The sequence below is a fragment of the Camelina sativa genome, chromosome 16 (assembly GCF_030686135.1).
Source record: "Camelina sativa cultivar CO46 ecotype springtype chromosome 16, ASM3068613v1".
Lineage (NCBI taxonomy): Eukaryota > Viridiplantae > Streptophyta > Magnoliopsida > Brassicales > Brassicaceae > Camelina > Camelina sativa.
In genome coordinates this window covers 28,266,911-28,291,855 of record NC_141895.1, presented here as the reverse complement: position 1 = coordinate 28,291,855, position 24,945 = coordinate 28,266,911, and the positions used below count along the sequence as shown (strand labels likewise).

Here is a 24,945-nt window from a genome sequence, read left to right as displayed (position 1 = left end):
CTACACAACAAGTCTTTTTTTTTTTGGTCAAAAGACAACAAGTCTAGAAGACCTAATTCCATTAGCAAAAGCAATATACCAATTTAATTTAGCATAAGATTTAGTGTATAATTTATATGCCATTCCCCTAGTATATTATTAAGGAAGTGAGAGACCCACCTAGCTAACGTGTTATATCAAAATTTTATGAAAGAATTACTCAGAAAAGTTGGTTTATTCCTAATTCTGTTACTTGGATCTATTATTGGATTCTCTCTGTCTGTATATTTAACGAAGTTTGTATTACATGTAGACAAAATGTGTAGTTTCTTGTAAAGTGGAAGAAGTGGCTTTTACGTTTAATTATTTAATTAATCTGTGGAGATGGTTGGATTATTGGGCACTGGCGAGAGACCCCACTATCTTCTTCTCTGTCCTGTGATTCTCAGGCTCAGCATAATGATCAACGAAGGTTGCTTTGATTGGAAAATAGAGCTTTAAGGGTAACCGAAGTTTACATTTATCAGTTTTGTAGTGCCTATTTGAAATTATTTTGTTCTTATATATAGAGATGTCACACTCAAGTGTTTTAATAACTAAAGCGTTTTGTAAAAGAGACACATGAACCGTTAAATTGACTTCGAAGAGAAGGCAAATTGAGTGAAACCTACTTTTCTTGGTGCCACTCGTGTTCCTATTGGCACACTTCCCACTTACATTTTTTCTTAATGAGACAATGATGAATCTTGTCTCATAAGGAAGCTCCTTTAATCTGTTTGTTCTTTCTCCAAGATTTTCACTTAAATATCAAACTTCAAGAACTTATCGTCTCTTGAGGAACAATATGGTGGCTTCCAACACCATAACCGCTACATCACGGCTGCTCTTGATCTGTTTTGCTTACTCGTTCAGTGTCTTGTCAATGACTTCCTCAGTCACTGACCCTCGTGATGGTATGTGATGAATTCTGCTTTTCCCTTGCGTTGAATCCGTTCGCGGAAATGATTGTAATTTTCTTGTTTTATTGCTTTCTATTAGCGGCCTCTCTGCGTTCTTTGATGGATCAATGGGACAACACACCGCCTAGCTGGGGAGGTTCTGATGATCCTTGTGGAACTCCTTGGGAAGGTGTCTCCTGCAACAACTCCAGAATCACTGCCTTGTGAGTGTTCCTTAATCAGTCATTCATACTTATGCACGAAAATATTAGAGCAGTTTTCTTACTTATTTTTGTAACGTACTTAGCAAGCATAGTCTTTTATGTGCAGGGGTTTGTCAACAATGGGTCTCAAAGGAAGACTTAGTGGGGACATTGGAGAACTAGCTGAACTAAGATCCTTGTCAGTCTCTTTTGATGATTCATCGACAATTACAACAGAGGAACGTCTCATTTTTTTTCTTTTTTCTTTTTCTGACCTGACCTGGCGACTTTGTGTTGTTCAGGGACCTTTCGTTTAATCCTGGTCTCACGGGTTCACTTACTTCTCGGTTGGAAGATCTGCAAAAGCTCAACATCCTGTAAATATCTTTCCTGCGCAAAACATCCTTAAAGTGATCTCTTTGTTCTTGTTTTAAACAGTTGTATTGTTTTTTTTTTTTTTTTTGTTTTTTTGTTTGTAGTATCCTTGCTGGCTGTGGCTTCACTGGTAGCATCCCAAACGAGATTGGCTATCTCAAATATCTATCTTTCTTGTAAGAAAGTCGCATTTCTTACCTTTAATCCAACAACCTATGTTTTATGAGACTTGCCACTTTGGCTCCACCATGTTTTTCAGGGCCTTGAACTCAAATAACTTCACGGGTAAAATTCCAGCATCTCTAGGAAACCTCACCAAGGTATATTGGTTGGATCTTGCGGATAATCAGTTGACAGGACCCATTCCAATTTCATCAGGCTCTAATCCTGGTCTTGATCTTCTTTTAAAGGCCAAACACTTGTGAGTACTTTTATTTTCTCTGCAGACATCTTCTTTAGCTTCAAGTTATCTCTCATCTGATGCAAATGTTATTGAAACTGCAGTCATTTCAACAAGAATCAACTCTCAGGCACAATTCCACCAAAACTTTTCAGCTCTGAGATGATACTGATCCATGTGTAAGTCAAGTACTCTATAATCAAATTAATCTTCTGCCAAAATTAAGGTTACTCATCTCAACAGATATGTTCAAATGTCAGATTATTTGATGGAAACCAATTCACAGGGAGCATACCTTCCACTTTAGGACTCGTTCAGACACTAGAGGTTCTGTGAGTAACACACCATCTCTGTGTCCTTAGTTTCATGTTTCTTCCCTATCTTCAAAAGATTTAACGTCTCTCTTGGATTTGCAACAGTCGGCTTGACAGAAACACTCTGACCGGAAAAGTTCCAGAGAATCTCAGTAATCTCACAAATATCATTGAACTGTAAGTGTAACCAGAGTTGTAATTTATCCAGATCGATCATCTTTAGTAGGCATCGGTAACGAATGTATACATGTTTGTTTCTGTCTCTCATCAGGAACTTAGCTCACAACAAGCTTGTAGGATCTTTGCCAGATTTGACAAGTTTAATTAAGCTCGAGTATATTTCTACAGCTTTATGCAAAATAGACCTTGTTAGAGTGTGCCTTGTTGCGCTAGGAATATACGAAGAGACGTGCAGAGGAAGCTATCGGTTTGAGTAGACCATTTGGTAAGTCCAAAGTGTCGTAAAAATACTACCATTTTAGATTAGTCCCCTGCAGAATCTCTGAGTCCCACCTGGAAAAGATATTTCTGCAAAGTAGAAGATTGAACAATTAGGTTTTACAATGGTCTTTTGTTTCTCTCAGTTTCATGGGCATCGAGTGGAAAAGACAGCGGTGGTGCACCGCAGCTGAAAGGGGCACGATGGTTCTCCTACGAAGAACTCAAGAAGACCACGAACAATTTCTCTGTGAGTAGTGAGCTGGGTTATGGAAAGGTAGGTACCGTAGGTTTTTGAAAGATCAATGCTTGAAACTAGGGTTTCACTTTTAGGGTTTGAGAAGTAACTTTCCTCTGTTTCTCTCTGTAATCTCCGTAGGTGTATAAAGGAATGCTCCAAGATGGGAAAATGTTGGCGATCAAAAGAGCACAACAAGGATCAACACAAGGAGGTCTCGAATTCAAAACAGAGATTGAGTTGCTTTCTCGAGTTCATCACAAAAACCTGGTTGGGCTTGTCGGGTTTTGCTTCGAACAAGGCGAGCAGATTCTGGTCTACGAGTACATGTCCAACGGCTCACTAAAAGATAGCTTAACCGGTACTGCAAAATCTGGTCTTTAAATCTGCTCAATAAATCACAAAGACAAAACTTGACCTTTACGCATTGTTGTTAGGGCGATCCGGTATTGTGCTGGATTGGAAAAGAAGGCTAAGAGTGGCTCTAGGATCAGCAAGAGGACTAGCATACCTCCACGAATTGGCAGATCCTCCGATCATCCACAGGGACGTGAAGTCAACCAACATTCTTTTGGATGAGAATCTCACGGCCAAGGTTGCCGATTTTGGCTTGTCCAAGCTGGTTTCAGACTGCACCAAAGGCCATGTTTCAACACAAGTCAAAGGCACATTGGTGAGTTTTACAATCAGTTCATCTTTGACTTCAATTAGGGAACCTTGTTTGGTTTCTGATGGAACTGAATTTGAAACGGTCAATGGCAGGGATATTTGGATCCAGAATACTACACAACGCAGAAACTTACAGAGAAGAGTGATGTGTATAGCTTCGGTGTCGTAATGATGGAGCTAATCACGGCGAAACAGCCGATAGAGAAAGGCAAGTACATTGTTCGAGAGATCAAGCTTGTAATGAACAAGAGCGACAATGAATACTACGGACTAAGAGATAAGATGGATCGGTTGTTGAGAGACGCCGGACCTCTACCAGAACTGGGGAGGTATGTGGAACGAGCCCTGAAATGCGTTGATGAGACGGCTTCTGAGAGGCCAACGATGAGTGAAGTGGTTAAAGAGATTGAGATTATCATCCAGAATAGTGGGACGACGAGTAGTAGTTCCTCTGCATCTGCGTCGTCGTCTTCAGCTACAGAATTTGGTGTCGTGAAGGGCGGAGAAAAGCTTTTGTACGGTGGTAGTTTGAGGAAGAAAGAAGCACAAGAGGGAGAGTTTGATTATAGCGGTGGCTACTCTGTTCCGACCAAGATAGAGCCCAAGTAAAATAACTATAATTCTGATTATGAACATGCTCTTATTATGGTTTCTTGCTTCTGAGATTTGATTATATATATTTTTGTCATCGTATAACGCATGACGGCATGAATGAAAGTGGAAAAGTCAAATATTAATGGAAAACTTGTTGACCTGGAGAAAGAAAAGAACACTGAGAGTGAGCCTAGGCCCAATATTGTATTCGATTATTGGGCTTCCTATAAATGGCTAATTTTGAGACTGATTAGGTTTTTTTTAAGAAAGAAAGAAATAAAGAAAGAAGCGTGTGTGTTGAGATTGGGGAAAACGGCCAAAATCCACCCCAACTATTTTCAAAACGTTTTTTTATACCTGAACTCTAACCTTCAGTAAATAACAATTTCAATTCAATTTAAATTCAAATTCCCTACCCAAACTGTTCTTAATGTGGTAAATTTCAACATTCGTATTAACGGGGTTAAATTGTGGATTAACGGTGCTGACTCAGATTACGACGTGGCATTAGGAGTGAACAAAACGACGTCGTTTTGTTCTTTTTGCGTGTGTTGTTTCAAAAGCAAAACAACGTCGTTTTCAATTGGGGATTAAAACCAAATCGATTTGGGGATAAATCGAATTTAGGGTTTTTGTTCTTCTTCTTCTCTCGACTGAGTGAGTGTCGAGAAACTGAAACAAGTGTGGATAGTAATCGATGGGACCGAGTTATTGATTAAGTTTCGAGAGTGTAGGTTTCTTGTTCTGTGGTTTTCGAGAGGGAAAGGAGTGAATTTCAAGAGCGTTGGTCTTTAGTTGTGTGGGTCGAATCGAAATCAAAGGAATCTCGTTCACTGATACGTTTCTTAAGTTCCAATTTCTGGTGTTTCGGAAGACAAAATGAGGTAATAATTTGTCTTTCAACAGTGAATTGAGGATATGAATAGTTAGAATTTTTGTCCATTGTTTTAATGTTGATTTTTCTACGTCGTTTATAGTGACGACGCTGTTGAAGTAACATTCACGGTTTATTATGGTGGGAGTTGGACGACGAGTGATGCAGGGAAAGATTCTTATATTGGTGGTGAGAATTCTACATTTGATTGTAAGGCTGAAGAACTTTATACTATCGTGGGAAATTGTTTGGGTGATTCTTTTTTTGGGAAAAGGTTGTGGTATTGTTACCCTTTTGAAGATTTTAAGGAGCGGAAGGTATTGAGTGCAAGGACTTTTAGTAAGATGTGTTATGGGGCTCGTTGGGTTAAATTTGTTAATGTATTTGTGGCTGAAGCAACAGAGGAACACGAAGAAGATGCGGAGATTGGTGGTGAGCCGTGTGAGGAGGAAGAAAGGGTTGAAGGAAATGTGGATCCTTTTACTGATGATGATGAGGATGAAGAGTTTGACTACCACAATACTCCTCCTAACTCTGATGATGAAGAGGTTCATGTGAGATTCAAGCCAGGAAGTGGTGAATTGAAGATGCATCAAGTGTTTGAAAGTTTGGATGAGTTCAAGGATGCTTTAGTTGAATACGCTTTTAAAAGTGGAAACAATATTAAGCAAAACCGATGGGGGAAAGATAAGTGTGAAGCCGTGTGTGGTGTAAAAGAAAGTGAGATCCCTTGTGAATGGAGGATTTACTACTCCTATGAAGAGTGTATTGGAAAGTACAAGGTGAAATCATTTGAAGATGAACATGTTTGCACTCTGGATGGATATTGTAAGATCTTGAAATCAAGGGTGATTGCAAAGTTGTTTTTGGATGATGTAAGGTCTAATCCTGACTTTAAACCGAAGACAATGGAGGAAGAAATTTTGAAGAACTTCAATCTGATTGTCACAAGAGACAAGTGTAGAAAAGGAAAGGCAAAAGCATTAGCTATCATCAAAAAGGAGCATGAGGAGCAGTTTTTTAAGCTCAAAGACTATCGCACAGAACTGATACGGTAAGTAGAGATAGTAGATCTAAGTAATCTTATGTCAATGATTTGATTATTTGTCAGCCTATTGACTTATTCTTTCTTATTTACTAGGTCAAACCCAGGATCAACAGTGGAGTTAAACACAGTTTTGGATGATGAAGGAACATAAATTTTTCACAGATTCTATGTGTGTTTCGCGAATCTCAGAAACCAGTGGACCACATGGTGTCGTCCTATCTTTGGACTCGATGGATGTTTTCTCAAAAGCACGCTTAAAGGATAATTATTGGCAGCTGTTGGGAGAGATGCAAACAATGGAATGTATCCATTTGCTTGGGCGATTGTGGATATAGAGAATGAAGATAATTGGGCTTGGTTTATAAGAAACATTAAGGCTGATTGTCCAAAGATTGAGGATGGTCAGGGTTATACGGTTATATCTGATAGGCAAAAGGTCAGTTTTTATTAATTACAAGTTGTTGGCCTTGTTGTTTTTTTTGTTAAATAACTCACAGTTGTTTCGTTTTTGTAGGGTTTGTTGGACGCTGTAGAGCGCGAATTGCCTAAAGTTGAACACAGGATGTGTGCAAGGCACATATATGGGAATCTAAAAAAGCAGTTCCCATGTCAAAGTGAGATGAAAGGATTGTTTTGGAGTGTTGCTGAGAGTTACATCATGTCTGAGTATGAGGCTAATCTGGAGAGGGTAAAAGCTTATGACATGAGGTTGTATGAAGCAATAATGCAGAGGAATCTAGAGAATTGCAGTCTTGCCTTCTGTAAACCGACAGCATCTTGTGTAGATGTTCACAACAACTTGTCAGAATCATTCAACAATGCTATTGATCCATCAAGGTATTTTCCAATGGTTGAAATGTTAGAGATAATCCGGAGAAGAACAATGCAACGAATTGAGTTGAGGAAGAAGAAAGCAAATATCCACAAAGGTAGATTCACAAAGAGAGCTGCAACATTCATAGCTGAGGAGCAGGCAAAACTTAAATACACCAAGTTTTGTAGGCGATAATGATATGCTATATATAGAAATATAATCACCGAATCACGTAAACAGAATAGAGGAGGGCACGCCCCAACGATGCAGGAACACTCTCGAAACTGGTCTGTCTGATGATAAACGGTGCTGCCTTGTCCTCTTTACATCTTCATCAATTGCAAACTCATATATATCCCCTATATATTAATAGAGAAGTACAATTTTGAAAAAGCTGATGTGTCGCTGCCAGAAAGCTCGGTGCACCTTCTAGCAAAATAACCTTAAATTTCTACTTAATTACATTAACATGCCATTATATTTTTAAAAAAATTAACTGAATAATAATTAGATATGTCATAATTTCACACACAAATTTAAATATCACATATTAAACTAATTAAATAACTACATACTATTTTAAGGCAAAATTTCACTAAAATTAACTTACAAATATACAAATTAAAGTTATATTGATTTCTTAAAATCAATATAAGTAAAATATTCTAAAAAGGCTATAAAAACATACCAATTAATATAAAGTTAATAAAAATAAATAACATATAACTTATTAACATAATCATATAAAAACAAAATGCTATTTTTTAGTTAGTATTATTACCATAATAATTTAATTAACAAGCTTTCAATAGTTATTATAATTGGTTATAAAAAGAAGTCTATTACCCATAAATTATCTCCAATTCATTAAAAGAAACTTAATTCCCAATAAATATAGATTTATATATATTCATAAATAAATATAAAAATGACAACAAATTATGAAATATCATGATGTGTGATTATTTATATATATCTAAGTATGTAAACTAATTAATATCAACATTTAGTGTGATTATTCATTAAAAATGGAAATATTATTAATTGAATAGGAATATAAGTTCTAATTGTATATTCATCTAAGTGCTATTAAAAAGGAATGAGACAATAACCCTTATCATTATAAATAAACTTAGTACCCAAAAAAATCATAAGATATTTGAAATGAGTGATTGTTAGATTATGCAAAAATGTTATAGTTACACGATAAACCATCAATATAAATTTGAATTTTAAAACACAAAATATATATTGCCATAATTGTAACATTTTATAAATATTTTCTTTACCACGTTCACATATTTCACGGGTGAAATGTATTCTTACACGAATCATTAATTTTTTCATAATAGGTTTTTGGTAATAATTCGTCATTTATAGAAAATATTAACAAACCGATTAACTCAAAATATTTAAATAGCCTAATCAAAAATATTAAATCAATAAATTAGATTATCTTCACAAAATTTAGTTTAGAATCTGATTGTTACTAACATATATTAAATAATTAAATTATCGAGTAATTTAGTACATGTTGTTATAATTACATAAGAAACATGCAAACTGTTATGATTACAAAATAAAACATAAGAAAATATGAATTTGATTTTTAATCTACAAAAGACATGTTGCAATAAATAGTAACATTTTATCAATATTTTCTCTACTACACAATCTCTTTTACATTCAAAGATTTCACGGGTTAAACGTATTTTTACACGAAAAACGCAACTTTAAATAAAAAAATAAAAAAATTTAGGTGCATATTATGTTTGACACAAACATATATTGATTATAGGATAATATAATTTTACATATAATTATTTTCTTTAAATTGATTTATCCTGCACATAGTGCGGGTTGTTACCTAGTATCCCTTTTTATTTATTTAACTGAACAGTGAATGATTGTATTGATGAAGACATAACTAACTAAGCTATTGGACTAGAATAAGAAAAAAATAAAAGAGATCAGTTTTAGAATTCAAATCAGATTTTGATGGATTTATTTTGTGAATTTCGTTTGTATTTAAATTGGATAGAAAACCACATAAATCAAGTTTGAAACCAATTTTAAAACGGTTTATCGTTCCAACTTCCCAAATTACAAAATCGCTACCAAATACATCAACCACCGACTAATCTTTGAAACTTATAACGCTACTAACTGTAGAATTACTTTTGGAATCTCCATTAGTGTCTCTATCTTCGATTAATTTAGCGGGCTTTATATACTTTGATTTCATTTCATTGTATCTGATAGCTTCTATTGAATAACCGGCACGAATAAAAGACCCAAAATAGATCGACAAAATTATATCAGAAAATAAAAAATCAAAGATTAAAGCTTTTGATATAAACATGTAAATTTTATGTAGACTGGATAGATTAGTCATTTAAGACGGGGTAACCCTTTCAAGTTTCAACCCTTTTTAGAGTCTATAAAAAGAAGAAACCAAAAGCGTCTTCCCAGCCGCAGTAAACCTGATTTACTGCGGCGAAACTATGCCTTCCGTGACCAGCATATTCTCCGGTAATATTTATATCTGTCTTAGTCGTTGAAATATCTGTGGATTATATTAGACCTGATTGATCTTTAGTATCAATTTAGCGGATCTAAACGATCTATTGACGATTTCCAGTTGTTGTTTTTATCTAGTCGATTTGAAGTACAATAGATTCGTTCTAATTGATCGTTGTTTTTTTCCAATGGATCTAATCGAACCGAAGTCTCAAGTTTTATCTATCTTTCTGTTTCCTTTCTCATGGCGATTGTTATTTTTCCGTTTCGTAATTGCTTATGTATATTTCCTTACAACCAACATTGCAGACGCCGAGACAAGCATCTTCTGGGACCTGGATGCTTGCCCAATCCCGGTGAATCTCTCTCCTGCTTTGATCTCTGATTTTTTCAAAGAATCTCTAGCGTATATGGGTTACACTTGTAACAGGATGTCAATCGTTGCTTATTCATCTACGAAGCTGGAGAACGCACAAGAATTTGAATCCGCCAATATCAAGCTTTTGCAAAAAGGTTAATTCGTGTCACTTAAAACCCTATCAATCTGTCTTTTTTTTTTTTTTTTTGTATCCTTTTCTATCTGATCTCCATATATATATATATATATATATATATATATATATTGTTTTCAGCTGATAAACGTGCAAAACATTCTGAGATCCTTGGCGACGTTTACTTGTGGGGAATTAGTCATCGTGGTGAACCAGCAAATTTGATTGTAATCTCACTAATCGCCCAACACTATATTCGATACGCTACCTTTAAAGAGCTCGGGTTCAATGTTCTCTTGGCATTTCCCGATGACACAATTGGATGTCCATGGCCACTTGGAATACCAAGTGCAGTTTGGCTCTGGTCTAGCTTTTCTTCTGGAGGGAACCCTCTCGATATCAACGAAATCAAAATCCCACAAGATGGAACAACGTCACTTCTTCGTGACTGTGCGAGGGAGAAGAATCCGTGGGAGAAGAAGAAGAAGAAGAAGAAGAAGAAGAAGAATGGAAAAGCTCTGAATAACGAAATCGGAATCCCACAAGTTGGAACCTCAGTTCGTCGTGCCTGTACGACGAAGCAGAAGCAGCGTGGAAAGAAAGGAGAATCTCTCTGAAAAAGCGATGCTACTACTCAAATCAGATGAAACCACTTTGGAGAAAGCCACTACTATATGCCTACTTTTTTAATTATGTTATACTCTAATCTACTCTCTAGTCATTCCTTGTCGACTTTTACTTTTGTTTTTCCTTAAATACAATTCAGTATGCAAAGTTAATTGCGCTTAATTTTTAAAAATTAGAACCCTAATTTTGCTCCGATTATAGTCTTTTGGTGCAAGACTTCCTAGTCCACCGTATTGTGTGATTTATTAAACCGTATAAACGGTTTCCACCACATTTATCCATCCCTCCCCCTCCTTTTCAACTTGATATTCATCATCTCGAGGTTCCCATTTTACTCCACCCATCTTTGCTATATATAACAATAACGCTTTTCCATTACTCTCAAGTCTCAACCATGTCATCATATTCATATCTGCTTCAGGTCTTTGCTGGGAGTTGTTTATGTCTGCTTGGTGCTTTACTGAACCTTTTCAAACCCACCAGAGAAACTCTGTTCCTGTCTACCCGACGCTATTTCTCGCATCGCTTTCTGCGCTTCTCTCCATGCGAAGCGACCTCAGGAAGATCATCAGATATTGCAGATCTATGCCCTTATCCACCAAAGGAGACTAGGCTTCTGCTTCACTAACTTTATTCAATAGACAGATTCCAGTGACATAGTAAAACAACAACTTAGAAAGAAAAACAGAGAGTTAATCTTCCATGAGAGAACAAAAACCAATAATAATGCTACAGATGGGTAAACTACGAAGACATGTCTGCATATGACACAATTGTAAGAAACCAAATGTATTTCTAGATAGAAAACATAAACAAAGAGGAACGCATGTGCCCCTTAAGTCGCACATCTTTCTACCATCCTCTTCTGCTTCGGCTGCCAGAACCATGAGCCAGATTATGAGATGGTCCCCCGCTCGTCTCTGCTCCTTTTAGTTTCTGTGATTCCAGAACCTCAGCTTCCTCCATCAGCATTGCTAACTGCACAACACACAACAGGTTTTCAAACCCAACATAAACATAAAAACCATAAGAGAGAAAGCGAGCTTATTATAAGGAGAAAACATACCCGGATCTTGTTCTCCCTCAGCCTACCTTGAAGTGCACTGATGGCGGGACTCAAACTGCAAAATCATATTAGAACCACCCATGTAACAAACGACAAAAACCACAAATCAAATGTTATAACACGCTTCACTAACCAGTATTCGATCAGCTTGCACATGGAAGCCTGATATGTTGATGTGTTGTGGATGAAAGCAAGAGGATGAACTCTCCCGTCTCTAGAGAAGAAACACAAGGAGCTTTTGCACTTTAAACCTCTATTATTATTAGGTATGAAATAAGATTTATATAAAAAAAGAGTGAATCAAAAACCTTATGCTTTGCTGCACGGATTGGTGGTATGCAGCTCGTTCCTCCTCGTAGAGTACTCTTTGCAGATCCTTAAAAGAAGCTAGAGGTGAATTGAGTTCAAGAAGCGATGAAGTCGGCAAAACATGAAGTGGGACTTCTTTTCTAACATTTCCCACACCACTGCACGTGAAAATCTTTAGCTTTTAAGTAATTACATAAATAAAACGGAGCAGTCAGTGTTCATAAGCCCAAAAGTGCGAGCTGATACCTGGTTTCTAAATTAGAACGGAGCATTGCCTCTTGCATACTTTCAGACATGTCCATTGGGTCGATTTCTATAGCTGAGCTGCTGAGATTTCCACTGGTTCCATCTCTTCTGGTGACGTTGGCCTCAGCACCATTGTTAACAAAGAAAGCCCCAAAATCTGAAACTCTTCCTCCACCCTACGCACACATACAAAGCTCGAACATCAATGTGTATATATCATCCCATGATTGTCTCTCAAAGAATTTGGAAAATGAGTCACTAGACTAGGCACAAACTACAATTTGACAAGTTTCATTAAGCTAGAGTGAATTTTTACAGATTTAGGCAAAAGAGACCTTGGATCCGGAAGTTGTAGCAGTATCACTTGTGTCTTGCTCAGGAATGTCTCCCCGACCAGAAGAGGATCTCGGAAATATAGAGTCTGAAGAACTTAATGACGATTCTAAATCGATGACAGAATCTTTATTAGCAAGTACCAGGCTCATTGATTTAGGAGTAGCATTAGGCTTTCCATCAGAGGATTGGAAAGCGATAACTTGAATTCTACCAACCTGGAAACATCACAACTAAGCCAATTTAGCAATGAGTCCAAACAGCTGAGAAGAAGGAAGTATTCTTGAAAACATTTCAACTTCCTAATCAAATACTAACCTTGTTAGCATCTTCACTAAAACAGGAAAATATGAGGCCAATAAACCCAGAATCTAAAAGCTGATACATAGCTTGTGTCCGAACATCTGCATAAAAAAAAAAACATGACATATAGATTATGAGGAACAAGATAAAACCATATACTACTAACTACTCAACCCTAACCTAACAAAAAACATAATAATAACATAGAGTAGTAAGGTAACAGTTTGACTAGGTAAAGTAAGAAGTTAAGATAAAAACATACCAACATGGGAAGGAAGAACGGTAATATGAGGATGGGAGTGGTACCATCCAATCACACGAGTAGTTCTGCCTGTTGATATGGTCATTCTGTGTCCAAGTTAGTTAAGGAAGAATGAATATATGAAACTTGTTTTTAACCAAAACCAATATCTCTACACAATCAGCCCTGAGCAATGTAAGCTTTAGGAAAAGGATATATCAGCCTGAGCTGAAGCAGCAGCCAACTGTTCAGGATTGGTTTCGACTCGATCTTTCTGGCGATCAGACCGTGACTGAGGAGATGCTCCCCAGATCAGAGCTGTGGCACTTCCGTTTTTGGAGTACTAATCAATTTTGCCAAAAAAAAAATAATACCACAATGAATAAGAATCAGAACAAATACAAACAAGAAACAAGATTTGATTAATTAACTGTTCAAGCCTTAATCAAAAAACAGAGGCAAAATCCAAACTTTGGGAGTGAATTGAGACAATTAAAAACAAGAATCTGAAGCAATTATCGAATCCAAGACAAATAAAGTGTGTGGGAAGGGAGAAGCTAACCTCGATGTCGCCGAGAAGGAGACCCATGATTTCTTCGGTCTCGGTGGATAATGCGTGAGTGAGGCAAGTCAACCAGACATCCTCTGACATATTTACGCATGTCAGAGACATTATTAGTTCCGGAATAGAGATCTTTTTTTCGTATTTTGCTTCTTCGCCTTCTTCTTCTTCAGATTTTGATTTTATCGGACGAAACAGACTCACTGGGGATATAAAAGAAACAAGAACAAGAGCAAGTCCCCCCGTACTTTAATTTGTTCTGGAACTTTTGTTAAAATTCCCCATACAGCAAGTTCGCAGATGGCGTTTCTATGATACGCGCGGTGTACGGTGTTCCTCTCAAATCTGGACCGTATATTTTCTAAAATCTTTGACCTTTAATTACATTAATCATTCTTTCCTTTTATATTGGGAACTAGTACTAATTTGTTACAGTATTTCCTTTTCTTTCTTTTCTCATGAATCAAACAAAAAGTAATGTGACAAGTAAAAAACAAATTTAATACTAGTATAAATCACATCATTTATGGATTTATTTCTTTAATTCACATTAAAGTAACTAGGGGTAAGTAGTGGTGATCGAATAGGCTGGAGGAAAACCAAATACAAAAAGGTTAGTAGACAATTTCGACACAGACATTCTTGGATAAGCATCACTTTTAAAAGCATTAGTTACCAGTTAAAACCATAGTGAAAGTACCCCTTCTAAGTAGGTGACTTCGCTAAGGAGTCCACCTAAAAGCAAGTAACACTGAAGCTCTTTCTTTCCAATACACTAACAGCATAAGCTCGAACCTATCAGTATGTGTAGTGAGAGATTAGCCTATATTCAATATACCAGGACGACAGCAAGTAGAACGAGTAGACGATTAGAAGACCAAAATAGAAGTAAAATTGGGCACTCGTAGTACCTCTTCGCTCTCAAATAGTGGAGACAATAGCTCCAAAGCATCACATACATCTATCATTTCCCATTTGTGCATCAGTTGAACTGCTTGTTTTGCTTCCTGCCAACATCGGAAGCTCATGCAACTTGAAAAAATAAGAACCAAAATTGGTCTCCAAGCAAAAGATGTACACTTACCTGAACATCACTCCACTCCACACACCGAAGAAATTTTGTTAGAGCTCTCTTTTCAGACATTAGAGAGAAACGAAACTTCCAACGAAGTTGTCTTTCATCTCCACTCAGTGTCCTTGTTGAGAAATATATCTTCATTCTTCACTAAACTTGGAACATAAGAGGAGCACACAAGTGGGAGTGCATTATTATATTTCTTAACTTGTTCAATCTTCACAGGTTTAAAGTATCCATCTTGTCCAATGATTGTTTGGTAGCAACACGTCCCGGTCAATACATCTCTGACAAGATCGAAAAAAACAGCGACTCTCTCCTCCTCATCAATGAAAAAGCTCCGACCGAAGACAAGAGTATATCGGAGGAGGGCCAGGGAACAGACTCGTCTTGTCCACTTCCAAGAACTTGCTCCACGACACTTCACCGTGATCAATCTTATTCGTAACCCAAATCTCAATTCTATCCCAAGGTTTATGTAACACAGCAAGCTGCTCGTCTCTGACACAAGACATATTCAAAGGGTCTTCATCCCAAGATGGAAACGGCAGAGACAGAGGTGGTGCAAATCTCTCTGATGTAAAATCAAAACAGAGCAAAACGGCTTCACCCTCTGCTTGTGCTACTCCTCCTTCCAAGATTACCTTCTCTTCAGCAGAAAAGTAAGCATTCCCATTCAGAGACTGGCCATTTCGACGGAGGAGAGACCGTGTTTCCACGTTGGGAGTGACGACATCAAGAACCCTCCATGACTTAGAGCTAAACTCATAGATCTCGGACCCAACAACAAACTCCCCGCATCGATAATATTCAAACATCCTCAAGATTTTGTGGTTACGGCTCTTGTCATACCCGTCTGTGGGTTGGATCCAGCTGGTTTGCCCCAGATATGGGTTCCATACCAATAGCCTCGAGTAGTCCTCGAGGACGCATAACAATAAACCATCACATTGAAAGGTTTGACATACCTCGATATGGTTAAGTTCACTTACTTGCTTTATAGATGGATAACCCAAGTCACCACCTTCGTCGTTTCGGATTCCTTGGAGATCAAGTCTCAAAGAGCAAACCCTAGAATCCTTTATCATAAACCCTAGAAACTGACTCGTTGCTGCTTTAGCAACGATCCGGTTTTTGGAGAGAGCGTTCCATTTTTTGCAATTAATGAATTAAATTTTGGAACTTGAGATTTAAAAAGAAAAAAAAAAAACATAAAATACGATTCATTTAAAATAAGTACTTAATGAAGAATCAAATCTAATTAGGATAATAAGGTGCTGAAACTGGTCAATGGCGTTGATGTATTTCCCGACAAGCCGAACACAGCTCTGTGTATCTTGAGGGATGCGCTGAAAGAGCACAAGTCCTTACAATGAATTGAGGATACGTTGTACGTAATAAACAAAATTCCAAAATTGTTTGTTTTCTCAAAAGACATTATGAGAACATGTAGGTCTAGTTGATTAACGTATTTAATATGATTGAAATTTCTGAATTTGAAGATCCAAGATGTACAACGTATCCTCAATTCATTGTAAGGAACTATCTTGGGTCTTGGGCTTGTTATATAATTAAGATTTCAATTGTTTTGGTGTGTTAGACTTGTTGAAGACAGTTCTAGGGTTTATCCGTTCTTTTCCAGGATTTCAATTGTTTTGGTGTGTTGACTTGTTGAAGACAGTGATGTTCAAGCCGAAGGACATGAAGCCGAAGAAGACAGTGGCTTTCAAGAGGAAACGCGAGAAGAAGAAGAAGGTCCAGATGATGAAGATGAAGGCCTATTTGGATTTAGAAAACAACGGGATCCCGTCTGGCAAGGCTTCTGAGGCTGTCTCCCGCATCAAAAGGTCTTGTTTTCGAAAAGGTTATCTCCTCAGTTCCATAGAGGTGTACGCTTCTTCCGACACCAAATCCTTGGAAAAAATACTAACTGAGCTAGAGCAACTGACGGAGGTTAACGTTCACAGAGTTAAACCCTCCCAAGTGAGTGATAAAAACTTGAAGTTTGTTTTTGATTTTGCATGTATAAAAAGTCACTAGGTAAGTGCGGGATAAATCGATTCAAATAAAATTATTATAAGTAAAATTATTATTTGGGATTTAAAGTGTCAAAATAATAATTTACTCATAGTGTTTTTTTTTTAATTCATATTGCATATAATTATTTTATGTAAAAATATATGTCACCTTTGAAATGTGGAATACAATTTAAACGTGATGGCAAAGTTTTGATAAAATGTTATCAGTTATGGTAATATGTGTTTTTGTGATTTTAAATATCGAATTCATATATTTTATATTTCACGTTATTATCTACAATGATATGCCATTAAATAAATAAGACAATATTTTAAGACTAACCAATGTTTAAAAATACCATAAGAAATACGTATGAAAACGGTAAATAATAATAAGAAGTGTAATAGTGGTGAAAATTTGTAGGGAAAAATGAATGTCTAGCAATCAATGCCATGTTAAGATAGTTGAATCACCATTTATTATTAAATTATGAAAAAGTTAATATTGTATTATTATGATTATTGTAGAAGTTATTTGTGATAACATTTTAAATATATTTGAATAGTCATTGGATTAAATAGTAGACATATTTTTGTTTTTCAAAATTTTAAATTGGTGAATAAACTTTAAATTATTTACAAATTTTTATTTATTTTTAAGATTATTGTGATAATTAATTTTTAAAATATAGTTGAATAGTCATCAGATTTTTTTAAGTCAAAGAATAAGTTTTGCATCTCAAAAAGTTAAATAGATGAATAAGTTTTTCAATAGTTTCTGAAATGTAATATACTTTTAATAATTAAATACGTTATGAAAAATAAAAATTAAATAATTAACTATTTTTCGGGTTTAATGGTTAATTAAGTCTTTTATTTTAAAAATCTAATAAAAAGAAACATTACCTTATATATTCTATTGGCATATTTATGTAAATAATAATGAAACAAACATTTTCTTATATATTTTAATGACAAATTTAATAAATCGAAAGGCTTATTTTTGTAAATATGTTTATATTGAAATGTTTAACTGCAATTAAAACTTCAAATCACTCCGGCACACATCAGCATTTTCAAGAAAATGCTTCCCTATTATATAAAAAGGATTTGTGTTTCCCTAATTACTGTGAGTTTGGTCTGTCTTTTCTTTTCTTTTCTTTCAGATGATAAAGGACATAGGGACCATGCTGATCTTCAGATGAAAGAAGACTTGCTTTATTACGCTTCTACTCATGACCCTCCGGCTCCGATCTTCATCATTGCATCTGATAAGGATTACGTGAAAGCGATCGAATGTTTACAGAAACACAACTATCGAGTTCTTTGTTGCTTAACACACCTTCCAACGCTGGCCCTGAGATCAAAGCTTTACCGAATACCGAACAATGGCCAGATCTCCTCAAAGACCAAGACGCATCTGATGATGCAGCCATAGTTAGCGCTCTAGGCCTTTCCCCTCAAAGGAGACCTCTTTCACCGGTGCCTCAACCTCCTAATGTTAAGGTAAGAATGTTGGTTTGGTTATTGGTTATTATGATGGGAGCAAAACCCTCTGAAAATTAGAATCCTAATCCACTTTCCTAATCCACTTTGTTGACAGGTTTTCTGGGATCTGCTGACTATCCACTTTTAGAGCTGCGCCAAATAAAAGAAAACGTCCTTAAGGGATTTGGATTTAATCAACGAAGCTCTCTCAGCCGCAGCACAGCAAACTGCAAGAACCCTCCGTCGAAACTATGTTTTCCGTATTCGCCGGTAAATATTTCTCTCTATCTAGTCGTTGAAATAGCTGGATTTATATAACACCTGATCGATCTTTAGTATCAAATTAGCGGATCGAAACGATCTATTCATGTGCGTAAATGATTTGGATTTAATCAAAAAAAAAAAAATTAAAGTTATCTACGATTTCCAGTTGTTTGAACCTAATCGATCTGAAGTTGAATAGTTTCGTTCTAATCGATCGTTGTTGTTTTTTTTTTTTTCCAATGGATCTAATCAAACCGAAGTTTCAAGTTTGTTTCGTTTCTCATGGCGATTGTTATTTAAACTGTTTCGTAATTGCTTCCCAATTACAACATCGCAGCCGCTGAGACAGGCATCTTCTGGGACCTGGATGCTTGCCCAATCCCGGTGCATCTCACTCCCGCGTCGATCTCTGATAGTTTCAAATTATGTCTCGGGAATAGGGGTCTCCGTTGTAAGAAGATGTCAATCGTTGCTTATTCAATTGAGATGGTGGAGAACGCACAAGACTTTGAATCCGCCAATATCAAGCTTTTGCAAAATGGTTAATTCCTGTCACTTAAACCCCCCCCCCCCCCCCCCCTATATATATCAATCTGTTCTTTTTTTGTTTTCCTTTTTTCTTTTTTTTTTTTTAAATCTGATCTCCATATATATTGTTTCAGCTGAGAAAAAGCATCATGAGATCCTTGTTGACGTTTATGATTGGATATTGAGTCATCGTGGTCACCTAGCAAATTTGATGGTAATCTCAGATTTCGCCCATACCTATCTTAGGTACGATACCTTTAAAGACCTCGGAGAGAATGTTCTCTTGGCATTTCCCGATGACACAATTGGATGCCCATGGCCACTTGGTATTCCAAGTTCAGTTTGGCTCTGGTCTAGCCTTTCTTCTGGAGGGAGCCCTCTGAATATCCAGCAAATCGGAATCGCACAAGTTGGAAGTACGTCTCTTCTTCGTGACCTTGGAAAGAAAGCAACCACTCTGAAGAACCAAATCGAAATCCCACAAGTTGGAAGAAGTGACGATACGTCACCTCTTCGTGACTCTACGACGACGGAGCAGAAGAAGCTTGGAAAGAAAGAAAAAGCTCTGAAAGTTTGATGCTGTTTTTATAATTTAGGAAGTTTTACTATATATATAACCTTGTGGACTATTTGCATGATGGCTTATCCTCTGTTTCCTTTCTCATCGTATGTATTCTCGAACAGAAGTTTCTACCTTTATGTCGTGTTTCAAGTTCAGTTTGGCTCTGTGATAAAAGAATTAACCACAACTCAATCACACGATCAACAACACAAACAACTCAATTCAATTCCTTCGATTCATTTACCAAATCAGTAAGATCCAACGTTCTTAAAACGACGAATACCAAATTCATCTTGCAGAGATCTATAACTGAGAAAGATCAAGAGCATAAGAAGAAAGAATGACTGTAGTAGTAGTAGTAGCATCTCTCAATTATTTGGCAAAACAAAAAAACAAAAAAAGTCAAGCCGACGAGAGCCTCAAGATGGACATCTATTTTTCGTGTTTAAAACCAATTGCTGAAGCCAAATTAGTAAAAAAGCAAAGCAGGGAGCGTGAGATTTAAACAAAAACAAAACGAAGCTTCACGTTATCCAGAAGCCACACTCTTTCTTATTACATTAGACTGTTTCCTTTGGATCAGTGATGATCATCGCCATGTCCGTCAGGAGGTCCTCCAGGGCCGACCACCTCAAGCTATACTCAAAAAACCATATTGTATTCATCAGTTAATCTAACACCACAGTAATTATGATGGATATAAGAATCTACGACTATGCTTGATGGCTAACCTTAAAATACTGTGTACACACAGGGCATTCAAAATGCTTGCCTTTCTCCAGCCAGAACCAGACAACATCATGCTCATCCTCTGAAGTTACAAAAAAGAATCATACTACAATATATTCTTTGGTCTAAAAGGTGCACAACATTGAAAGCAAAAATTAAAAACACCCACCTCCTTCACCACCAGGGCAACCTACTATTCTCATGTCGTAGTAGGATTTGACAACAGCAGGAGCTTCCTGAAAAGCAGAAAGCATAACAGTCAGACAATATTCGAGAGCTTTCGCCTCAAGAGATTACTATCAATCTTTGTATAATAACACTAACACACCTTTGTTCCAAAAGGCCCTTCGGGAAAGTCTATATCGTCCAGCTTCCTTCCCTGTGAAAGGTAAAATAGTAGCAATCAGAATCAAAATCAATACACTGATCCTATCTTTGATAACGATTACACTATATATATATATATGATCTGATGATAGATCCAAAAGGTAATCACTGAATACACACACTCCTACTGTAGGAGTCCTACATATTATATATCTTTAACCACAAGCTCTAAAGCAACAGAAGGATGTTGGTTAGCTAATCTCTAAAATTCATCAGTGCCCCTAAGTTCCTCTCTAACTATATCATTCATCTGTGTACCTCTAATTCAGCTTGTAGTTCCTCTTTCTCGTGCCCAGTTGCAATAGGCATCACATCTTCAACACGCTTCTTCACAGCACTATCCGCTGTAATCAAACAACACAAATCAACCAGCTCGTCATTTTTTTAAATCTATCTTCCAGAAACCGAAACACATACTAGAGAATCTGGTTTCAACAATCTAAAAAAAAGGTCAAATCCGTTATAGATCAAAGACAAGCACAAGATAAATCACCAGATTACAATAGAGATCCAAAAGTTACCAGCAGCGGAGCCGATTTGACGAGATAAAATCGAGGAATAGGCGGGAATGGAGGAGGCACGAGTCGAGAGAGAGAGGTGAGTGGACTCGGCCAAGGCGTGTCTGCACGAAGGAGCCGCGCAGGATCCAACGGCGGCGATGGATTTAAGATGCGATGAAAGGATTCTCCTCCACATAATGAAAGCTGTTAGGTATATCGTTTTCCGATCTCAGATGATTCTCTCAGTCTCCGACTACCTCTGCGAACGGAAATGATAGATTTTGATTCAACAAAAGACAAGACACTCCCTTTCGACTTTTTCTCGTGGGCCTTCTACTGGGCCTGGATCGTCCTACTTCTTGACCCATTATCGAACGAATCCAATATTTTACTTTCAGTCGATTATTTCATTAATAAGTATCATTTTTCTTATGGAATTACCGAATATGTATATTGGGGATCTGATAATATATTTCTGAAATTTTTATTGGTTATTAAAGTTGAGTTAGACGATAAACCATATTCAAAGGACAATTAATTTAGTTAATAAAACATGTTGGATTAGATCGCTGTATTTGTAAATTTAAGAAGTACATTTTTTTAATTATAAATCCAAACGAATATTTTACTTTATGGTTCTGCATCTCAACCAGCGTACCATGATGGAGGTTACATTGGCAACTATCAGCAGGTAAATCAACAACACTAAACACTTACAATTTTTGTTCTCAAATCTCTCTTTATAAAACTTGATATTATGACCCAAAATCATACCTTATAATCTTCTTTGTGTAGCCTGATCAATACTTTAAACCTTATGGTTCTACATCTCAACCAGCAGTGTACCATGATGGAGGTTACATTGGCAACTATCAGCAGGTAAATCAACAACACTAAACACTTACCATTTTTATTCTCAAATCTATACTTATAAAACTTGATATTATGACCGAAAATCATACCTTATAATCTTCGTGCAGCCTGATCAATACTTTGAAATATATATATTAAGAAAAATTTAAGAAATATAAAAATTTAACCAATACTTTGATAATAACCAATAAAAATTTAAGAAATATATTATCACATGTATTTGTAAATTTAAGAAGTACATTTTTTAATTATAAAACCAATCCAATATTTTACTTTCAGTCGATTTTTTCAATTAATACGTACATTTTTCTGATAGTTCTCTTTTTTTTTGGCTATTAAAGTTGATTTAGACAACGATGATTAATTTAGATAATAAAATATGTTGGATTAGATCGTAAATTACGTTTTTTATTATGTAAATAAAATCTTTCGAAACATGCATAAATTACAGTTAACCACGATGATTGAGTCAATTGACGACACAAACTTCCACATTTGTCCGGCTTCACCCTCTAAGTTTCCCAACCACCACCAGCCTAACGTCATCGATCACCGGACCACATAGCGAGCCAGAGTGATCGCTCTTCATATGGTAGAACGTGCTCAAGAAAGTGACACGTGTCCTCGCCGACGCAGCCTTGAACACAAGCCTTCCCCGTTTGAACCCACCTTTCCCTTTAGACGCGTAATCCACCATGGTCTTTCCCCGTCCAGCTAACGCCTCCACAATCATTGGTCCCTCGCAACCGTCTCTGGCGTCTCCAACGTTGAACGTGAGGGCGTAGAATTTGTTCACCGACGTTCTCACGATCTGAGAAATGGCGCTCTCTTTGCCTCCAACAAGCTCGATGGCTCGATGTCCTTCGGGGACAGCGAAATGAGCTTTGTCTACGTACTTCACGGCCTTGAGAGACTCGATGATCCAACCGGGCAATGGGCTGTTGTCGTCCTCGATGAACGGTGGGATCAGCACTCCCCATTTCGCCTTGGGAAACACGTAAGGTCCTTCCTCGAAGTTCCCATTCTTTATCAGATTGTCTACAAACAAAAAACCCAAAAATTAATTTAGTTAACCGGATTCGGTTTACTCTAAAAACAATACCATGATCGGTTCCGGTTCACTTACTGCCGGAGAATCTGGGAGGGAACAAAGCCTTGATAGCAACGGCATCGATCAACGGTCCACAAGCCGGGTGCTCCTCAACACCCGGGTTATGGAATCGGATCTCTATTTTGGGTCCACCAGCTTTAAAAGCCCATGAGTATGAGTCCCAACCATCGCTGCCATACATCGTCTGGATAGGGATCACACCTGACTCATGTGTGACAGAAATGTTAAGCCGCTCGTCCTGAGCGCAGGTTCTAGCGGCGCTGAATGTGATTGAGTACAGACGGCCAGGTATAACGGAGATTTTCTGGGAGATTGAGGCTTCGTTGCCTAAGCGAACGGCGGATGAACCTTGCGGTACGACCAAGACCATGTCGTCTTGTTTCTGTCCGGATTTGATGTACTCCACAAAACCGGTTATGTCCCAATTTGGTACAGCGGTTCGTTCCTTAACCAAGGATCCTTTCAATTGGGAGGGTCTAGGACCCAGCTCGAAATTACCGTTTGGTAATAAACCTGAAAGCACAAACGAGAATTAATGTTACACTGTTAGATAATATATCACATCAGATTAGAGTTGAATGAGCTTAAAAGATTCAGTACCATCACGGATTGGGATTGATAACACGATGTTCGAAGAGAGGAAGAGGAGAGCTACAAGGAGTGCGGCTTCTTGGTACATTGTATGTTCGTTGGACGAAAGATGTCGATATTGAGATCAGTACTATCTCTAATGGTTGAGGAAGGGCTTGAGTTTTATGAGTTTGAGTTTAGAAGAAGAGCACTGGTTTTGAGGAAAACCACGAGAATGCCACTGGAAGCATCCTGGGTTCTGTTTGTCAGGTGCCACGCAGACACATACAGCTAGGTCAGGAAACATTGACTTCATGATTGGAAAATTTCCGTTTCTTCGATGCATTGTTTAATTTGCCTTTATTTTAACAACGATTATCATTTTTTTTTAAAACAACGATTATATTTAATTTAACCATTGGCATATTGGCTTGTAAAATGAAATATATAACGTATGTTTGAGATGTCTCAGAGACTAGAGTTATTCAAAGTTTTAAAGGTCATGCAACAAATTACTCAAATCTAACAAATAGATATTATCGTATATGATGCGACAACCCAAGAGTTAACGGAAAAATTATGAGCTGTTTGAAATAAAGTAGACAATAAAAATGAAGTAAAAAAGAATCAACGGTATGATAGATATAAAATATTGATCACATTCTTATGAACACGTGCAGGGGTAAGTTGTTTTCTGGTGCAGGCACGACTACCGACTTTACCACTGCATTACAAGTTTCGATCAATATTTCCAGTGTCCCAGACATTGTTAACATTATTATAATATTCCAAACTCGTCCGAGTATCTTCAATCAAATTCTTAGCTTTACTAACCAATTTGAACTATGCATAAACAATTTGTAGTGGTTAAATTATGGAGTTGGACTAATATTTGAATGTTTTACTACGATTTGAATCATATTGGTCACTGACTAATTGTGCATGTCTTAACCCTTTTTCAAAAAGACTATTAATTGTGCTTGTCGTAAGTAGTAAAATAAATCCCGCACTCCGCATATTTCGGAGATTTAGTCAGGATCAAGTTGATTTGAACATTTTCGATTATAGTAAAATAAATTTACGAGATTTTTTTTTTTTTTAAATGTACATATTTTTGCAAATGATCGTTTGGACTTTGGAGCATCGTAAATTGAGGTTTTGCTATACTGTATGTAAAACAAGTTTACAGTTAGATATTATGTAACAAAAAATTCCTTATTGGTGCCCCATATAGTTTTTGACCCTGAATCCGCCGCTG

General features: G+C 36.9%; 7 protein-coding genes and 1 pseudogene across 11 annotated transcripts; 4 read left to right on the top strand and 4 right to left on the bottom strand.

Moving 5' to 3' along the window:
- Positions 1-657: 657 nt before the first annotated feature.
- Positions 658-4,321, top strand: LOC104752506 (leucine-rich repeat receptor protein kinase HPCA1-like). Its single transcript, XM_087492848.1, has 14 exons — positions 658-932; positions 1,018-1,141; positions 1,248-1,319; positions 1,423-1,497; positions 1,600-1,671; positions 1,755-1,916; positions 2,000-2,074; positions 2,156-2,227; positions 2,315-2,386; positions 2,481-2,644; positions 2,794-2,924; positions 3,027-3,246; positions 3,323-3,558; positions 3,648-4,321. The coding sequence occupies exons 1-14, from the start codon at positions 824-826 to the stop codon at positions 4,161-4,163; spliced, it is 2,100 nt and encodes a 699-aa protein (XP_087348974.1). The 5' UTR covers positions 658-823; the 3' UTR covers positions 4,164-4,321.
- Positions 4,322-5,027: 706 nt separating this feature from the next.
- LOC147926051 (uncharacterized) lies at positions 5,028-6,080 on the top strand. The gene is made up of 2 exons (XM_087492847.1): positions 5,028-5,032; positions 5,126-6,080. Exons 1-2 carry the CDS (start codon positions 5,028-5,030, stop codon positions 6,078-6,080), a joined length of 960 nt encoding a protein of 319 aa, XP_087348973.1.
- Positions 6,081-9,257: 3,177 nt separating this feature from the next.
- Positions 9,258-10,706, top strand: LOC104752507 (uncharacterized). Of its 4 annotated transcripts, XM_010474664.3 has the most exons (4): positions 9,355-9,416; positions 9,714-9,760; positions 9,835-9,917; positions 10,037-10,706. In XM_010474664.3, exons 2-4 carry the CDS (start codon positions 9,744-9,746, stop codon positions 10,510-10,512), a joined length of 576 nt encoding a protein of 191 aa, XP_010472966.2. In that variant the 5' UTR covers positions 9,355-9,416; positions 9,714-9,743; the 3' UTR covers positions 10,513-10,706. The 4 variants fall into 4 exon arrangements, with proteins under 4 accessions (XP_010472963.2, XP_010472966.2, XP_010472965.2 ...); XM_010474661.3 differs by having other exon boundaries at positions 9,258-9,416; positions 9,714-9,917; XM_010474663.3 differs by lacking the exon at positions 9,355-9,416 and having other exon boundaries at positions 9,437-9,760.
- Positions 10,707-11,174: 468 nt separating this feature from the next.
- LOC104752508 (uncharacterized) lies at positions 11,175-13,832 on the bottom strand. The gene is made up of 10 exons (XM_010474665.3): positions 13,583-13,832; positions 13,238-13,363; positions 13,042-13,129; positions 12,795-12,880; positions 12,479-12,694; positions 12,144-12,319; positions 11,897-12,055; positions 11,722-11,802; positions 11,589-11,643; positions 11,175-11,500 (listed from the first exon to the last, which is right to left on the bottom strand). Exons 1-10 carry the CDS (start codon positions 13,691-13,693, stop codon positions 11,375-11,377), a joined length of 1,224 nt encoding a protein of 407 aa, XP_010472967.1. The 5' UTR covers positions 13,694-13,832; the 3' UTR covers positions 11,175-11,374.
- Positions 13,833-14,983: 1,151 nt separating this feature from the next.
- LOC104754058 (F-box/kelch-repeat protein At3g13680 pseudogene) lies at positions 14,984-15,745 on the bottom strand (annotated as a pseudogene).
- Positions 15,746-17,734: 1,989 nt separating this feature from the next.
- On the top strand, positions 17,735-19,672 carry LOC104752502 (uncharacterized). Of its 2 annotated transcripts, none has more exons than XM_087490788.1 (4): positions 17,735-18,181; positions 18,279-18,433; positions 18,765-18,968; positions 19,090-19,672. In XM_087490788.1, exons 2-4 carry the CDS (start codon positions 18,415-18,417, stop codon positions 19,530-19,532), a joined length of 666 nt encoding a protein of 221 aa, XP_087346914.1. In that variant the 5' UTR covers positions 17,735-18,181; positions 18,279-18,414; the 3' UTR covers positions 19,533-19,672. The 2 variants fall into 2 exon arrangements, with proteins under 2 accessions (XP_087346914.1, XP_087346915.1); XM_087490789.1 differs by having other exon boundaries at positions 17,739-18,181; positions 18,688-18,968.
- A 173-nt stretch (positions 19,673-19,845) lies between these two features.
- Positions 19,846-21,398, bottom strand: LOC104752501 (cytochrome c oxidase subunit 5b-2, mitochondrial). The gene is made up of 6 exons (XM_010474657.3): positions 21,155-21,398; positions 20,892-20,977; positions 20,575-20,625; positions 20,416-20,482; positions 20,249-20,328; positions 19,846-20,153 (listed from the first exon to the last, which is right to left on the bottom strand). Exons 1-6 carry the CDS (start codon positions 21,327-21,329, stop codon positions 20,097-20,099), a joined length of 516 nt encoding a protein of 171 aa, XP_010472959.1. The 5' UTR covers positions 21,330-21,398; the 3' UTR covers positions 19,846-20,096.
- Positions 21,399-22,393: 995 nt separating this feature from the next.
- On the bottom strand, positions 22,394-23,874 carry LOC104752499 (protein DUF642 L-GALACTONO-1,4-LACTONE-RESPONSIVE GENE 1). Its single transcript, XM_010474656.3, has 3 exons — positions 23,718-23,874; positions 23,133-23,630; positions 22,394-23,044 (listed from the first exon to the last, which is right to left on the bottom strand). Exons 1-3 carry the CDS (start codon positions 23,794-23,796, stop codon positions 22,512-22,514), a joined length of 1,110 nt encoding a protein of 369 aa, XP_010472958.1. The 5' UTR covers positions 23,797-23,874; the 3' UTR covers positions 22,394-22,511.
- Between the last annotated feature and the right edge of the window lie 1,071 nt (positions 23,875-24,945).